This window comes from Aulostomus chinensis, chromosome 13, assembly GCF_037954235.1.
Source record: "Aulostomus chinensis isolate RoL2024-O1b breed Wild chromosome 13, RoL_Achi_v1.0, whole genome shotgun sequence".
Classification (NCBI taxonomy): Eukaryota; Metazoa; Chordata; class Actinopteri; order Syngnathiformes; family Aulostomidae; genus Aulostomus; species Aulostomus chinensis.
In genome coordinates, this window is record NC_141332.1 from 23,037,140 (window position 1) to 23,055,536 (window position 18,397).

Below are 18,397 nucleotides of genomic sequence, written 5' to 3' on the forward strand. Positions count from 1 at the left end.
AATGTTGAACTGCTTGAAATCCCCCAAAAACAAAAATATGATTGATGAGTATCGGTGGTTTTCAGAAAAACTGGTGAAAGACAGCCACACATTGGCAAAAACGTCGAATCAGAGACATCTTGAACTGGATATTTTTGTGGCCGAAGTTGTCTGCGCATACATCCAGTTCAATCGCTGTGCTGAGGGAGTTCATGTGAGAAAGTGACACGTTACATCTCTCTCAGGTATTCTGAGTGTCAGACGAGGAGAATGAACCGTAATCTGATCAGAAAAAGTACGGCTCGTGCGACTTCATCGGCAGCTGTTCTTCCAGTCAACCACATCAGTTCATCCACGAGTACTGTTCAATAGCATACCAAAAAAAAACAAAAAAAAAACTGACTGCCCCCACATGTGAGTTACCTGCAGTGTATTTCGTCTTTACTAATCTGAATTAAAAAATTGATTTCAACTAAAAATCCTAACCCGCCTTCACACAGCTTGGCCTTTATTTGGTGCAGACTGCCTCACTATTGTGTTGACAGAAATCAAAGCTGGCGGTGGAGACAGAAATAGTGAATATGTATACTTTTAATCCCTCTTATCCTGCTGTTAGGCCAGGGTGTGTCCCCCGGTCTTTTATAATAGTCTGCAATGAGAAGCTTGAGTAAACACAATCAATGGAAGACACTAGCATATGCACCGCCGAGACTTCCCAAGTCTCCCCCCTTTTACTCTCCCCTCCACGTATTCCATTACACACCCCTTCCTCTGAGGGTCCCCGGCAAATTACAATCCAAGACAAAGGTATTGATGCAATATTACATGTAGGTTTGACCGTCACAGGATTGTCTTGAGTCCTGATTCTACCAGAGGGATGCCCTCTCTCCCCATCTCTCCATCTGTGTACGGTGCTCCTGCATGCTCTCCTACTCCTGGATTACAATCTCTTCATCCATTATTAATGAAGTTAAACTACTTGTGGCATGCTGAATGTGCTGCATGGGAGATTTGTAGCTAATCCAGCGCAAAACAGCCCCAGTCACATAATGAAGGAGAAAAAAAGCACAAATGTCAACAGTTTCACACTGGGACTGGATTAGACACCCCCACCTCACCCTCCTCCTCATTCACACTCCCTCTGTCTTCCATGACACACACAGAAACCCTGCACACACCGGCTGAGTCCAGCATGAATGTTATGAATACACACACGCCTCCCTCCATCACCTTCTCCATGATGTTTCCCCACTAATGGATTAGTGAATCTGAAGTGCAGATTTGAGGGAAAAGGCCGAGGGGTTGTCGAGGTCTGGATGTGACATTATTCAACAAAGATTTGCAGTTCAACTTCATGAAAAAAGAAAAAAAAAAATCAACCGCAGTTCCAGTGGTGTTACAGGAGAAATGACACAGAGATGATCAAGGCAAGCTTACAGATCAGCACGCTACGAGTGGATGTTGACTCTTAAAGTTCTCTTGTGTGTCTCCTCTAGACCGGTGAATGCATGCCGTTCAGTCGCGGCTGTGTATTCATGTACAGTACAGGCAGGCGCCGTGGTTCCATGAAAGGCAGAGATGAGCGTGAAACACTGGAACTAATCAGAACACATGACACAGGACTAGCATCCTGATTTGAGATTAGCCACGTCGTACCCACCATCGCTTCCTCCCTCTCTCCCTCCCTCCCTCCCTCTGTTCTCTCCCTCATTGCATCTTTTATCTTTGTCTACATTTTGGAGGTGATCCTTTTGATCAGCATCTTTTTTGCTCTTTGTTAAATCCCTCTTTGGATCAGCTTGGTGGTGATTTTCTCAACTCACTCTCAACTCGTCTCAAATATTTCTCTTTTCATTTTGGCAAACTCTGTGTTGATTGCTTTATCGGTCATCCATCAGAAATTCAGTTGAAGTATCGAAACCTCCCTGTCTATGCAAGTCATGTTGACCCTGAAACATTAGAATGAGACAGAAAAAATATAAATCGCCCCTGTCTTCATCAATCAGAATTGTAATTTTGGTTTTACTTCATTGTGAAAGTGATATTTCACCCTGTGATTCCAGAACTGAGAAAGCACGAGCCGCACAGAGAACTAGAGACCGAAGAGCAACATCAGCTAAACTACACAAACCATTAAAAGACTCTCAAATGTGTCGTCAAAGTCTTCTTCAGTTCTGGTTCTACACTCAGCGGTGTCACAGCGACCATGCATGTTTGTTTGAAGGACTCCACCAGCCAGAAGATTCCATGCAGATATCTGGCAGCAGAGTCTGGCCAATGAACAAGCCGGGAGACGGAGCTTTAACTGACTTTACCGGCACAATGCTCGTCACGCTCACGCCACTGAAGGTGAACCGCTAACTTGTGACGTAAAACGTTCTTTAGGTAAATTCAAAGTGCTTGTGATGCATTCAGCAACACGAGGACGAGGTGTTGATGCTGTCAATCATCACCAGTGGAGAGCAACCAGTATGAGCTCAGCATCTCTCAAATCCAAATTTAAAAAAAAAAAAGCAGAGAGAAAAAAAAGAACTCGATGTGAAGACATATAATATCCAGTGCTTGATAAAAAGAAACTGTTAAACATGGGTGAAGTATCCACCTCATTGGGGTTTGACATTTTGTGTGGAGATGTGGTTATATAGCAACCAGCCTGTTGCGAGGGAAGCATGTTTGGTGGCCCTCCTCACCACACTGTCCTCCTTCCTCCAGTTTAGCTCCTCCGTTCTCCCTGTGTTGCCGTCAAGTTCGGGGTTTGAACGCTCGTCAGTGTGTTTGGTGTTCTTGGATAATTTCACCTTTTCATTTTAATACCTGGCCTTCTGCTGAAGTTTCAAGCCGGGAATCTCGGTTTTTAATTAAGTTGTGCACACAAAAACATTTGGCAAACGAAGTGAATAAAATAATGCTGCATTCATTCAGGGCTCGTGTGCAAAAACCCAAAGACTCACATCAAACATTGGGTATGAGAACCGCTACACCCCCACGGCGTAGACCCCGTCCTGAATGGGTTTGTCCCCTTGCTACCCCCACGCTGCTTTCACAACCCAGCATTTAGTCAGGTTTAATCAAACCCTGGTGCGGCTCAACCACTGGTGCAGCTTGTTTGGTAACTTGTGAAAGCAGTTATGGTACTCTCGTGTGGACCAAATCAACCGGTCCAAGACCACCTAGTGCGATTCAACTGCAGTGAGAGCTCAATCCAACCCTGATCCCACCCAGTTGTAGGAAGCGAACCAAAACACAGAGGACTGTAGGCCATCTGCCCACGACGTGTCAATTGTAAATAAAAACAGAAACCTTACAAAATGACGGATGGAACGACAGCGGGAACACCCCAGTGGACTTTACCGGCACGATGTGCATACAATAACTCACACGTTCCATCTGTACATTTTTGACCAATTACCGGTAGATAGACTTCCATGAACTGCTCTTACGTACAAGCCCCTGACCACACCTTTATTTGTTCCGCTTGAATTTGTATACTCTGAAACCTATAACCTTGATAACAACATTTCATCACTGTCTTAATCAGCCTCCATGTGTCTCCTCTGTGCCGCCGCCGCCTCCTCCTCCTCCTCCTCCTCCTCTCCCTCTCTGGGCCACAGCAGACCAATTAGGACTAAGCTGATTCCAGTTGCATCCTCTGGGCCCACCTCGGGTCTGCTGACAGGAGAGTTTACATGTAGCTGAACTGTTTTACATGTTATTGACAGGGTGGGGGGCATCATAGTCATTTTATCACACCAATTTCATTCTTGGCCGATTTCCCCTTAGGCAGGTTAGTGGCAGCTTCCTATTGATTTTTCATGTAATTGATCAGAGACCTGCTTGAGCAATTTATTGGCCCGCTCACACCTGTGATTAAGGCTGAGGCCGTGTGTGTTTATGCATGCACTGGCTATTACTTTCAAGCACAGCAGCGCGCTGTCTGTCTGTAGCTGCAGAGTAATGAATGCCGTCCTGCTTGCAGGGACATTTTTAATCATGCCTGACCGACACCATGTCATGTCCAAAGTCAAGACGAATGGAGACGTGCTTGTCTGAGTGACCGGCAATGACAGGAGTTAATGTCTTCACATAAAAAAAAAAAAAAAAAAAAACATGGACGGGAGTTTAATTTAAAGTAATCCGTATTCATTTGAAGCCGCTTCATGCATGGGATTAATATTAGAGCGGTCGGGGGGCCAAAACCACAATGACATCAGCCAAGCATTTTCTTTGGAAGCTGAGGATAGGATAATTACAGAAGAAGACAAAGACAAAGAGCTGAGTACTTTTTAAATATACACCATGTTAGCTGGCCATGTCGGGAGAAGTGAGGGTAGACAACCATGTAAGTCATTTACTGGCCTGGTGTATTACGTTCTAAACCGCAAGCCGTGTTGCTGAGTTGGATGGCTTTAGCGTCGGTGTAGCCTGGCTCCCTTTGGTGCTGTGACAGAGCTGGAATAGTAAGGATCAGGCATAAAGCCGCTCAACAAGCTCAAGAGCTATCAAAGAGCCACCCTTTTAATTTGGTTAATTTACAGGCAGCTTTTTCGCTAATAACGTTCTTGGAGTGATACTTGACAAATGGAAATACACACAGGATGTTTCTGTCTCAGAGGAGAAAGTCTCAACTCCTGTTTTGTCTTTCCTTTTCCTGTCTGAATCCTCTTCATCACCCTCCTCTTTTCCCCACTCCTTTTTTTTTCCTCCTCCTTTCAAGAGAAGTCACACCCCACAATAAAACTCCCACGTCGTTACTGTATTTCTAACATATTAGCAGTTCATAAACTGATTTGTGTAAAGATTAGCGGCTTTGGAAACACTAATTTGACTCCAGCAGAGTTTTGGTCAGACAGAACATGAAGCGACAATCACATGTGGTTTGAGGCTAAAACTTAAAAAGACAGAAAGTCAGGCTGGTTTCTCGGGCAAAGAGCATCGCTGGATAATGTAACCTCTTCACATCTGCCTTGCTCGAGCAAATAGAGATGACAGTGCACAAAGCAAGGGGCTGATATATTTCACTAAATGGCGCGGGGGGGGGGAAGGGGGGGTTTCAGCTGCAGCTCTCTGAATTAATTCAGACGACGTGGTGGGAGATGTGAAGGGAGAAATCAGAGAAAAGCTCCTTTTTGTTTCTTTCTGATTTGACTGTAATGTAATTGATTCCTGGTGCTATGCACACAACGTAAAGACTGCAGAGGAGACAACAGGGATTTGGAAAAAGCGAACCATTTATCCTATGGAAATCAAATCAGGTCTAATTTCACAATAAGACAGATATGCGGGGGGTTTTTTGTTTGTTTTTTGTTTTTTTTTGGTGAAGTCGCAATTTGGCACAGAATTAAACCCATAAAGAATATTACAACAGAGCCATTATTCTTCTAAATAAAAGGAACATGTGACTTTACACATCTGCATCCCTTTAAGAATCTACGTCAGGCCTTATGGATCTAAATATTCCAGTTTGTCTTTTGTCAGTGAAAAAGCCAAGCATTCATCCTAACAGCAGGGCCCGTGTGAGAGTGTGTGTTGTGGCTGTGAGTCCATGAAGCCTCGGATGCCTGCTGATATACATGAAAGCCGGAATAAAAAAATAAATAAAGGAAAAAAGTAGAGTGTTTTAAAGTTCTCTCCGGTACGCAGGAGGAGGAGGGGGGGTTGACATCTCCAACTGTACTGGCGGGCTGGATGTGCTCGTTAAGAATCAGGAGAGGGCATCAGCAGAGCAGGTCACCCTGTTTCTCACATCACAGCCCCATCAGAAATTCTTTCAAGTGTCCTTCTGCGTCGCCGAAGATGACAACGGAGAATCGATAAGCGCTTGAAATGAAAAGAAGCCGCCGGTTTGCCCCCGAGGCGAAAGATTTCATACCCGCCAGCCTTCTCTGAACTTCAGGCATTCCTCTGCACCTTTCTGCGTGAGAACGAGGAGGCTCTTGACAGGTTTCTCTCTCTCTCTTTCCCTCTCTCTCTCTCTTTTGTATAAAGACGGTAAGAGGAGAGAATATAGCCGAACATCACATGGCTCTCCAGACTCTCAGTGCGGGCGGGGCGTGATTGCTGCGTGGCTTTTTACTTAACATATTAAGTGCGCGTGTTTTGCGCCCGCATGTGCATCTCCATTATAAAACGTCCGTCGGTATTCAAAGGAAGAAGGAAAAAAAACACGTGTCGGTCTCTTAACTTTGGGAGAGAAATCTCGTTTTATTTATTCATCTTTTATTGCTTTCGCCGAACTTCACGCATGTGGGGGGAGGGGGCAGAAAACACGGCCTTTCTGGGCCTTTTAGAACCTTTCAAACAATGCATGTGCTAAAAATGAGATAATTACAGTCTGTAATAAATATTTCCTGATTTGATTGGGACACCTGATTCACCAAATGCTACCCCCCCCCTCCCTCCCTTCTTTTTTGCTTGGAAACTCCCGTATGTGGAGGATGCGCCTATTAATTAGTGCATTAATGGGAGTATGACTAAAAATGTAAAAGAAGGATTAGGAGAGAGGACCTACGTTGGGTCTGCTCGCCTCACTTAAGATGCGGAATAAGGGGGGGGGGGGAGAGAGCGAGGGAGAGAGAGAGCGAGAGAGAGAGCGAGAGAGAGAGAGAGATCAGTCTGTATCTAACGAAACGGATCTATAAAGAACATTTGCGTCCGAGCCAGCTGTTCTCTTCATCTGCACATAAATCTGCAACACGATAGGGGCTGCGTCTGGCCCGGACTCAGCCTGATGCATCCATTTGAATATTTGTCTGCCCCCCCCCCCCCCAAACACACACACACACCTCTAAATATTCCGAATCATGCGCTTTATAAATATGTTAAACAGTCAGCTTAATTAAACATTATTTAGGTCTCCTGGATACATAAGAGAAGGGGGTTTAAATACAGTTCATTTCTTTAAATTCATCTTGCCTATTTTGCGCGGACGGCTGAGATGAGATAATTGGCAGTTCTAATTTCCAGGTTGAGGGTTTGTTTTTTTTGTTTTTTTTGGCTAATCGAACCATGGTATTCCGCGCGCCTGCAACTCCACCCGTGCAACCGAAGGGGGGGGGGGTGAACATATAAAGAGCAACATCAAGGCTTTTATTTAATGTGTGCTTTCACCAAAAAAAATGCTTCCGTGAATTTCTGATTGTTGCTGAAAGTTGAGAGGATCTTAAGTTCGCCCTCTGATAGACTGCACAGGCACGGAGACGCGTGCATACACAAACACACCCCTTTTAAAAGCGCACACATGCACACACACACAGACACACAAATACACGCACACACATACGCGGGGTCCCTCGGTGAACTCAAAAGAAGGGAGGAAAAATGCGCCACTCCTGGAGCGTCTTTCAAGGGGGAAAAAGTTGAGGAAGAGAGAAGAGGACGAAGCAAGGGGAGTCTCGGATGAAAGCGCCACCTTCGCGATTTCTCCTCACACTGTAAATAGATGGTTATTTATGCGCATAAATGAAGCAACCCTAGCGCTGCGTCTCCTACTTTTTTTCCTTTCTTTCTTTCTCTTTTTTTGTGGGATACCATAGCGAGGGGAGCCATCCGTGAAACAATCCACATAGAAACTTAGCTGGGACGTTCAAGTTGCCTGAATCTGTCGCTGTAAACTCTGTTGTCCAAGAGTTCGAACGGTGGAATTTATCTCCCCGCGATCAGGCGTCTGGCGGCTGGGAAGAGCAACCCCCCCTCCCTCCCCACGCACACACACCGGTGTCTACAGCTGGTGAGTAGAAGAACGGAACCACTTCTTTCTTTTCCTTTTATTATTTTTTTCTCTTTTCCTTTTTTTTCTTTTTAAAAAAAAAAGCAGAGATGTGAGTAAATGCAAGAGAAGGAATTTGTTCCACCTGGAGGTTTCGCGCCTGTTGGCTGTGTTTCTGATGTGAATTTCACAGCCGCGGCTGGGACGTGAAGGAGCATGAAGTGATGTGAGGGGCAGGGTTCGCCTCACAGGTCGGTCAGGATGGTTATGATGTATCGTTAGCGGTGATGATGGAGTGTGGGGGAATAATAATAATAATAATAATAATAATAATGATGATAGCAAAAAAAAAAAACAGGAGGTGGGGGTCAAACCAAACTGTAGGTTCCGCTGTTTCATAATAGTTCAGATGATCATATCAGAGGCGCATGACAGCACTGGACCGGTTAGTTTAATGACTGAAATTGAGTGGACTTAGAATCAAATGGACGCTCTCTAAGTACCTGGGAAAAACAGGGAGTTGTTCCTTCATACGTAAAATGTCAATTTAATGTAATAAAATAAAATGAATGGAGTCAGGGCTGTAATGAGTGCCGGACCATATGGAGGAGGTTAGTGGATTCATCTAGCGGTAAAAAGGCTGCAGTCTCATGCTCCACTGTGTTAATTTCAGAAGCCAGTGTGAGTCGATGCCAGCTTTCTGTCTGCACTGGGCCGGATGCCATGTGAGCCACTGACTCAGATCAACTGTTGGTGCTGAGAGCAGGAAGGGTCCGCGAAGTGAGAATGAATGGATGGAGATTACAGCCGCGACGCTCCAGACGCGCGCCCCTTCCATGTGGCAACGTTAAAATCGTCTTTACTAAAAGCCTATTTGTTATCAGTTCTGATTTTTAATTCATCAGAATGTTCATACTTTCATTAATATTACGTAATTATCATAGGCGATTTAAAGACATTTATCATGTCATGTGAGCAGCTTGTCGTTTTTCAGCGTAATGATTTCTGGTATTGAAACGCTCACTTCTCATCTCTTCGAAGACACAGCCACATTTTTTTAGTGATCGTATATTAAAAATACATTTGGTTAAAAAAAGGACGATTCTATTTATCATGTAACAACATTTATTTATTAATTTATTGATTTATTCTGAATGTCAGGTGGGGGGAAAGAACGTGCTTTTAATTTGAAGGCCTCTGCAACAACCAGATAAGAGTATCCCTCTGTTGGGACTTGTGTTCAGTTCTTTACAGTGAAGAAAAATATATATACACATACAAACAAATAAATAAATAGATAAATAAGAGGGGCTTTGATTTCAGGGGCCGCGGTGCAGACCAGACAGGCTGAAATGGTGGAGGGGCCCTCATTAAATCTCACTGATTAGAGAACACGGAGCCGCGCGCTGTCACCTTCCACCTTACAGCCTGACCTCGTCTATTTCATTTTGCAGAGGGGATGTACAGGAGGGGGGGGGGGGGGACGTGGGGGGGGTGCTCAGGTACACACCGTGTAAAATTTAACCTCCAATATCTGCATCTTCTCAATTCAATAAAAAATATATTTATTTATATATATATATATATATATATATATATATATATATTTATATATATATATATATATATATATATAAATAAATAAAACTAATACTCACATATGATGTAGAGCAGGTGAGGAGAAGAACTGGGGAAAATGGTTAACAGCATGACTGCATGCAAATTTCCCCCCGACTTGAATTATCATAAGCAAACAGTGTGAGCCTGGACTAATAAAACCCCATCTGTGTAACTTCATATCGAGGTAGTATGAGGGCTGCGATAATGAATTTTGTAATATCCCACCGACAGACATCTCAATCAGACTCTAATCCCGTGATTTTACTGCGGAATCACTCCCACTTCCAACTGCTGCAGGCTGCACCCAAACACAAGACGCGGCTCAGCGAGCGGCTGCCTTCTATAGAGCAGAGACAGACTGGCAAATTAAGCTCCGGACAAATAAATCATACATTTAACTCATACAAATAAAAATAAAAAAAAAAAAACTACAAGGTGTTTCTCCACAGGAATCCTTCCACAATTAAATGCAACCACGAGATTATTTTTTTTTCTGAAATGTATTTTTTTAAATCACATTGCCTGCTGATATTCGGATTTTTTGTTTGTTTGTTTCCTGACAAAGGTGAAATGGAATTGGAAAATAAAGGGATCGGAGGAATAATGACACGCATTTCTAACAAAATATATGTATAAAAAAATGAAATTAAACAAATAAACGACCCTGCCGCAACAGCAGCGTGAGATCCATTAAAATGCAAATATTTGCAACCGGTGTCATTACGCTGCGCTCACAGCGCAACTCGCTCTTTTACTTGCATTATTATTTATTAGCAGTATTCACCCTGCTCACCTCCTCGCAGCAGGGATGAATTATGAATGATTCCACCTGTGTAACATGGGAATCGTTAGAATTTTTGAAAAAAAACAACTAAAATTCCTTTAAAATGTGACTCAAAAACTCTTTTTTTTTAATGAAACTGGTTATTTTTGTCCTGAACACTAACTGGCTCCAGAGGTAAACCAGGGTCTGCAGCAGGAAGCTGTTCACGGATCTCAAAGACTAATTTGTGCCTCTTTTGTCTTTTTTTGTTTGTTTTTGTTTTGTTTTTGCAGAAGCAGCTTCCTCATATTGCGATAATGGACTCCCACTGCCGCAAACTGGCCACCACCTGCGCGCAAATAGGTAAAGTATCTGATCCATGGAGATCACTACGTTCACATGAATAATGGCACGGGATTCTTTTTCATTTATTTATTTTGGAGGGAGGGGGTCTACCGTTTCAAATGTTAGAATTATTAAATTGGGTTTTTTTTAAGTTACATAAATGGCATGAGTGTATCTTTGTTTTTTGTGTGTTACAAACAGGAAATTACCTCGAGACTTTGTTGGTTTTTCGCCAATTTTACTGAGGATGTAGAAACTGACTCAGAAAGGGGGGGGGGCATTCTGGCCAGATGTTAGCGAAGGCTGTTGTTGCACTGAGCTGGCAAGAGTTTATTTATAAGGTTTCTTAAAAGCAGGCTCAAGAGATTCATTCGAAACATAAAACAAACAGTAGTATTTTGTTAAAATCATCAAATATAATCTGGTTGATAAATCATTACTGGGAACTTTTAGTTTCTCATTTTGGTGTTAGAACGCAACTTTGTGTGCGTAATTTTCTACGAATGTCACTCGTTGTTTCAGACACACACACACACACACACACACAAATATTTGGGGGTCACAATTTTTTAGTGGAACTCTCCTGGGTGAATCTAAGCTGTTCGCTGTCTTAGAGCGACACCTAGTGGTCGCAGGTGGAACCTGCACTTTCGGTGAGCATCACCCGAGCAGTTGGAGCACAGCTCCAGCCACGGATATGTGCTGCTGCGCAGAGATTACGCACCAGAACAATTACAACACTCATATTCTGCTCTTCAATTCTACACTTGCTGGCGCTTGGCTCTCTGCTAGACTGTTGTCATTCAGACACATGATTTGATCCTCCGTAATAATTCTTGGTCGTATTACACATACATGGCTGAACGCCTCCGAAATAAATAATAAGTTTAAAAAAAAAACAACACCCTAGAACATTCATCAAGATGTTAAACCAAAGCTGAAATCGTTTAGGACAAAATCCTGGAATTTATCAATTAATCTCCGATAGAGTGGTGAAGTCACAACAAGCTTTTAAGAACAACAACAAGCACTGTCGTTCATTTAGGCCTCGCTGATGCGAGCCACAACTTATCGTCATGTAAAATAACAAAATACATTTCAATTCTTTTTTGTTTTGTTTTTGTTTTGTTTTTTTTGGGGGGGTGGGGGGGGGGGAGTGTGATGCTTGCAAATGTAGAACCCCCCCCCCCCCCCCCCCCCAGCGTCAACTGTTTGGCTGCAGCTGTAATATATGCAGCGCTTGTTGGATTGACTCGGGGGAAACTAAATGTATAATGGAAGCCCATCCGTGAGGAGGAATATACTAATGGAGGAATCTGATGTCTCCTTAATCCCACGTAAAAAGCCTTGTCGTTTCCCCTTATATTGACTGAATTGCTAATTAATGGCCCACTATGACGGAGGCCGATTGCGCACAGTAATCCGCAGAAGAGAGGGAGAGAGAGATAAAGCATTCAGAAGGTAGAAATGAAGAGGAAACCAATAATCCACTTCAAGTTTAGTATTACACTACGGGGGGGGGGGGGGCACGCTTTTTGCTGCTTGAAAAAAAATAAAATAAATAAGAATTAAGAGAAAGATAAAAGTAAATTAATAATAATAATGATAATACAAATGCTTCGTTCTGAAGTACATGGATACTTGGAAATTTTTATTATCATTACTGTATTTTTATTGGAGTATTTTTGTTTTAATGAGGTGGTTTTTTATTTTTTTTAAATGTGATGTAATAATGATAGCAAATATTAGTAAAATAATAATAGAAATGAATGCATTTTTTTAGAGCTTTAAAAAAAAATACTTGAAATGAATAAAAGTCTCGCGGTGTTATTCTTGATTGTCGCGTGCAGCATCTTGATTGAATCCCTCCGCGAGCCTCCCAACAAGGCTTTATTGCTGTGTGTGACAGAGGATTGGTTGGCTCCCTGGGTTTTAAGGTCTCTTCGGACACCACCACCACCACCAACAACCCCCCATCCCCCAGTGGTCTCTGCTCTGCTGGTATTTATACATCAGGGGCTTTCACGGATTTGAGCAGTCACTTCTTTAACAGGGCCAAGTCCAAATGTGCTGGCCGGAGAGTGTTACGCCAGGGCACGTGCAGATGAGGAGCGTGTGTTTGATGATGATGATGATGATAATGATGATGATAAATCATGTTTTTCTTCTTCACTTGCTCTCCATCAGCCGTTACCCCAGCTTCCCCTCCTCCGAGCTCCCACCTTGACATAACAGGCGCGTTAATTTGACTTAAAAAGAGGAGGGAAAAAATGAAGTTAACACGTCATAATCTTGTGGGAATTTTTATAAGAGGGGAGGACAAAAATGCTATCATATGAGATCAAACTCATTAAAAAGTTCTCCTCCAGAAATTCTTAGGCAAATGAGAGTCTTATCAGATTAGTAAAATACACTACAGGAGGGCCTGCTGAGAGGGGTCCCGATGCAAAGCGAGGAGGGAGATATCAAGTTAAGCACCCAGATAAAGTAATCCGCTGTCAACAAAGTCTGCATGGTTAACTGCGCCTCCGCCGGGGTTGCTTTAGTGGATATTTGAACCGTAACTCCGGGGAGGTCAAGAGGACTGCCTACTGTCAGAGCCTTTACTCGCATCTTCTCTGGATGTAGTGAACATTCCTCCTCTTGTAAGGTCAGATCGGGCACGTTCTTTCGGTCAATACCCCGGATGATGGAGAGATAAACCCGGTTTCAATTCACAGAGTTTCTGCATTCACATCTCAACAACAACAACAACAAAAATCTGCATCCCGGATGCTGCATCCTCTGCACACACGCGCACACACACCTCTACATTTAAGTCTGACAGCGTGCACAGATTTACAGCAGCTCCTTTCCATGTTTGGCACCATGGCGGGTCCATCAGTGTTCTGGAGTGTGTTTGATATGCAGCCTGCATCTTTCTGGCATCTAGTTGTTTAATACAATCCACCCGGTGGTTGGCTTTATCCACACTGAGTCCCTGAGTAAACTGCGGTGACTGAGCCTGCAAGCATGCAGGCTCAATGTGAATAGAACTGCATCGTTTTACTGGGCCACTGGACCAATCTCATAAAATGAGGCCAAACTGTGTTATTTTTCATTTTTGTTTGGTCTTGGGCTGCTGCGCGACGACACCTCGGGGCGCCGCGGGTACACCGTGCGTCCCCTCACTCTTTATATGCTTTTTATTTGGAAGAGGGGAGAGAAAAAAATATAAGCGCCATCCGCGGCATGAACACATTGGTAGACATATCTCGTTTCTGCGAGCTCCGGTTGGTTGGGCACGCCGTCATGACCGCGTGGATGTGCCTGTCAGAGAGAATATGGGCGGGCGCAACATGGTGACGTCGGGGGTCTGGAGAGAGGCGCAGTTGGATAGCGGGTAGGCAACAGCTGAAGTGAACAGTGAGCGGCTCGGTGTGTGTGCGCGCGTGTGTGCTTGTGTGTGTGTATGCCTCTGGATCTAATATCACCTACCTGTCCTTGTCACTCTGATAGTCAGGCGAGGTGGCTGCTGCCTACCGCTGATGGTATTACGGCACAACTCAATGGCCGATTTTAAAGCATTTTCCAGAGGGCTTCATCTCAGTTGGAGGAGGAAACGCGAGGCTGAGCGTTTTTTGGAGAACTGAACAGACGGAGACGACTATCTGCCTGTGCCGGGGACTTAATCTGCTTTTGACAGCTTTAGTTGCGCGATCTCTTGCCGATGAACTCTATGAGGGATCCTTTAAACACAGACCACCACCACCACCTCCACCACCTAACAGGGAATAAACTTGCCTCCACACATCACACGGCTCTGGCGATGGCCTCAACCTTACAACCGCTGCAGCGGTCTGTGGACTCTAAACACCGATTAGAGGTGCACACGGTATCGGACACGTCCAGTCCGGAGTCTGTCGGTAAGAACCGCCGGGGTTTGGCAGATGTTCCCGGCAAGGCCGACGTCTGAATGATGACAAACAAAAGATGGCTCCCATTAATCACCGGTTTCATACATGCAAATGTGCTGGTATAGCTGTCACTTTAAGCTGTCATATAATTAGCTCTGGCTTTGAGTGAGTGTGTGTGAGTGTGTGTCTGTGTGTGTGCTGTGAGAACTGTCTGTGTTACGTAAATGAAAAGGCTGGTCGTGTCATCTAAATTTAATCAGGCATTCACTCAAATTACCGAGTTGATTTAACATTTAAATTACATTAAATTGAAAACAAATTTTGATTAAAAAATAAATAGGAATTAAATGCTCAACTTCGACGCTCAGAGCAGTTGTTGTCTCTCAGTTCAATTAGGCGGAACAGATTCTCCATTTCTCAACAGTTTAAAAAAAAAATCAGTATCACTTTCTACCGGGCCCAGACTAAATTAACTCGACTCCCTTCAACAGAAAAAGAGAAGATCCAAAATAAAAACGACGACTCCTCAGATGATCCGTCCAAAAAGAAGCGGCAGCGGCGGCAGAGGACTCACTTCACCAGCCAGCAGCTGCAGGAACTGGAGGCCACTTTCCAGAGGAACCGCTACCCGGACATGAGCACAAGGGAGGAGATAGCCGTGTGGACCAACCTCACAGAAGCCCGGGTCAGGGTGAGTATTCCCTCGGGGATCAACAATTTCTATTTCTGTTCATATCGTTTGGCTAATTTGTTCCATGAATATCATATTTTTTTATTATTGCGCACGGGAGCCAAACTTTTACGCACGACTAACTCGAGCTGAAAATCGAGTTAGAATTTGTAACACACAGAAAAACAAATACGTAGCTAATTGTTTAAATATACTGGAAGCCTAATTAGCCTGTAAATGTTTATCTAATTGACTTCATATAATTAACCCCCCCTCCCAAACACAATTCTAAACAAACCGGCTCGTCTGTGTCACACGTTCATCTTTACCGTAATTAGATGAAGAAAAAGAAATGCTCCCATTTGTTATTCGACTATGAAGTGATATTACACAATACTGTTAACACTTGAGGCTTACGAGAGTCAGTGCCAGATACCAGTCGTGTTCTGCTGCTCGTGTGAAAGAGGTGCAAAGCTTGTATTTTGCGATTGTCGCCCTGGTGTTGTGTGATTGAGGTCAGTGTGTTTGTGGACGCGCGCTGGGGGCGCGGGGGGGGGGGGGGGGTACACAGCCTTCCTACATTAAGATGCTGCTGCAGCACGATCAGAGTGTGTATTCCGCTCTGATAAAGATGGGATCAGAGCGGAATTGTCTGCAAAGGGAGAACAATATTAATTAACACACTTTGGGCTTTGGGAGCGTTGAATTATCAGGGAGCAAATAATTCATTTCAAAAATGTATTAAAAAGGTGGAACTAATTGATATTTTAAGATTAAATGTCGAAGCCACGCACGGATTGTCCTCAAAGATCATTTCTAACCTGTTTTAATTTCCCTCGCTCCAGGTTTGGTTCAAGAACCGGCGAGCCAAGTGGAGGAAGCGGGAAAGAAACCAACAAGCCGAGTTGTGCAAAAACGGCTTCGGCCCGCAGTTTAACGGACTCATGCAGCCGTACGACGACATGTACCCCAGCTACACGTACAACAACTGGGCCGCCAAGGGCCTCACGTCGGCCTCTTTATCCACCAAGAGCTTCCCCTTCTTCAACTCCATGAATGTCAACCCCCTCTCCTCGCAGACCATGTTCTCACCGCCCAACTCCATATCCTCCATGACTTCCAGCATGGTGCCATCGGCGGTCACCGGCGTGCCGGGCTCCAGCCTCAACAGCCTCAATAACTTGAACAACCTCAGCAACCCGTCCCTCAACTCGGGGGTACCCACGCCGGCCTGCCCCTACGCGCCCCCGACTCCTCCTTATGTGTACAGGGACACTTGTAACTCCAGCCTGGCCAGCCTGAGACTGAAAGCCAAGCAGCACTCGAGTTTTGGATATGCCAGTGTGCAGAATCCGGCCACTAATCTGAGCGCTTGCCAATACGCCGTGGACAGACCCGTCTAATAACGAGCTGCACTGCAAAAAAATATCCACCCTGAGCAAGTCATTGGTAGAGGCGCTTCAGACGCTACCTGAGGGACTGAGGCGGGCTCATCAACTGGCAGTGTGATGTACATTATTCTGACTTTTCCCTCCTGATGGTTCCTCCAAAACATTACCTGTGAAATTAGCCCGCCGCACCCTGTTGCTACACTTCAGTTAATTTAGGGATCATGAGGTTTTTATGAGAGAAAGAGGGGTGGGGGGGTGGGGGGATTGGGTATGGGAGGGGTGATGGCTTGTTATGGTGGTATTTTTTTTGCAGTGTAATCACAAACAGCCGGCCACAGGAACAAGAGACTACTACTTTTTTTTTTCATTTTTCAAGAAAAAAGGGCACTAAGAAGACTGAACCACTGAAGCTCAACACGGAGTCAAACGGGAGGTTTTATTCCCTTCAAAAAAGAGAAAAAACTGCTTCAAACGGCCTGTTTCTTCTTCATATCTCGCCATGAGGGGTCCTCCGGTGGATATTGGACTTTTAATTGTTGACTGAAAGGTTGTATATATATATAAATATATATATTTGAATGATCATCTCCTGTTCGTCGAGGCGGATGCAGCCCTCCAAATCCTCTCCGGGTTCAATTGATCAACGCATGTGGAAGAGAAAAAAAAAAAAACAGAAAGAAAAGCAAAAAAAAAAAAAAAAAAAAAAAAAGGAATCATGTTTTGCTTGCAAACAAAAAGGGAATGTAAATACTAAAACGCACCAAAAAGTTGTGTGTTTCTAACATATTATAAATTTATTATTAATGTCTGTGTGAATATCGATTTAGAATAGCAATTCTGGAGTTAAAAGAAAAAAAAATAACGCATTAAAATGTTCCTGAAAAATTATTTGGTTTTTTTGTTCTGTGTATACGATTTGGTACGAAATTATGTTTTGTTTTTTTTTCCCCCCTCCCCAACATCCCTCCCACCCCCACCCTCATCCCCCCCCCAAAAAAAAACCCAACAAAAAAAACTATTGTGTTTTATTTAATGGAAGTAAATATATTGTTCAAAAACATTCTGCTTTTATTGAATCTTTGTGTTGGTCGTGCGCTGCAGCAGTGACAGCGTGTCTATAGACTGTGGGAGGTTAATCTATAGAGGACAACAACGGGCTGCTCCTCCAATACACAAAGCGGCGAGATGCTCCGTCAGATTAACTGCTGAATACTCGTCTGCTGCTCAGACGATCGAGGGCCTCGGCTGGTCACTGCTGCTTGAAATAACACGGGAATCAACAAACGGGAGGCCTGGACCACACAACAATCACACCCGAGAGTCCATTAGGGTTTGTTATTCTCTCCGGGTTTGGACTCGGAAGAAACAGATAAATTGTCAACCTGCTCCGCGAGTCAGAATTTCACACCAAATTAATGATTTCATCGAGGCTCCAAATGGACAAAATAAATCATTTCTATAATCCATAAAAGAATGCAGCAATATGTTTTCATAAAAGTAATTTATTTAAATATTCCTGCCGTTTTGCTGTAGAAATGTAGACTATTTTGCCCCTATGTTTTTTGGACGTGTAATGCGCAAAAGCAAAGTAAAATAAAGCCTTTTTTTTCTCTAAAGGAAACTGTGATTCACCGGCTTGTGCAAACAAGCGTACACACATACATAGAGAGGTATGCGGGCTAGTGCTGACAGAAGAGGCGGGGAATGGCTGCAGGCAGCCCGGGGGCACCGTGGAGGAAGCACCGCAGTCTTCCGCGGAGAGACAGGGAGAAAGAGAGACACAAAGAGCGGGGGCGGGGGGGGGGGGGGCAAATATAGTCCGAGCATGATTTCATATCATAGTGTTGATCGTGTGGGTGGTTTTAATCCATCCAAACGCTTCTGCGCGAGTAGATTTATCACAATTAAATGAAGAACAATATTCCGTATTTGAGTGGCCACTTGCAGGCAGGAAGCTGATTTAGGACTTGATGTCATGCTGCAGGAACCCCCGGGTCATCTCTCAAGAGGGGGATTATGAGAAACAAA

At 44.0% G+C, this 18,397-nt stretch overlaps 1 protein-coding gene across 3 annotated transcripts; it reads left to right on the top strand.

Annotated features, from left to right (window-relative positions):
- Positions 1 to 7,237: 7,237 nt before the first annotated feature.
- pitx2 (paired-like homeodomain 2) lies at positions 7,238 to 17,965 on the top strand. Of its 3 annotated transcripts, XM_086222143.1 has the most exons (5): positions 7,238 to 7,409; positions 7,512 to 7,705; positions 10,361 to 10,430; positions 14,800 to 14,999; positions 15,824 to 17,965. In XM_086222143.1, exons 3-5 carry the CDS (start codon positions 10,385 to 10,387, stop codon positions 16,379 to 16,381), a joined length of 804 nt encoding a protein of 267 aa, XP_086078269.1. In that variant the 5' UTR covers positions 7,238 to 7,409; positions 7,512 to 7,705; positions 10,361 to 10,384; the 3' UTR covers positions 16,382 to 17,965. The 3 variants fall into 3 exon arrangements, with proteins under 3 accessions (XP_086078269.1, XP_086078268.1, XP_086078267.1); XM_086222142.1 differs by having other exon boundaries at positions 7,238 to 7,705; XM_086222141.1 differs by lacking the exons at positions 7,238 to 7,409; positions 7,512 to 7,705; positions 10,361 to 10,430 and adding an exon at positions 13,777 to 14,317.
- The last annotated feature ends 432 nt before the right edge of the window (positions 17,966 to 18,397 follow it).

What these genes read in the sequence shown, in the direction of transcription:
- pitx2 (XM_086222141.1), top strand. Translation starts at nt 14,122, where the DNA reads ATGAACTCTATGAGGGATCCTTTAAACACAGACCACCACCACCACCTC. An exon ending in GTCCAGTCCGGAGTCTGTCG is followed by an intron (nt 14,318 to 14,799) that starts GTAAGAACCGCC and finishes TCCCTTCAACAG; the next exon opens with AAAAAGAGAAGATCCAAAAT. An exon ending in TCACAGAAGCCCGGGTCAGG is followed by an intron (nt 15,000 to 15,823) that starts GTGAGTATTCCC and finishes CCCTCGCTCCAG; the next exon opens with GTTTGGTTCAAGAACCGGCG.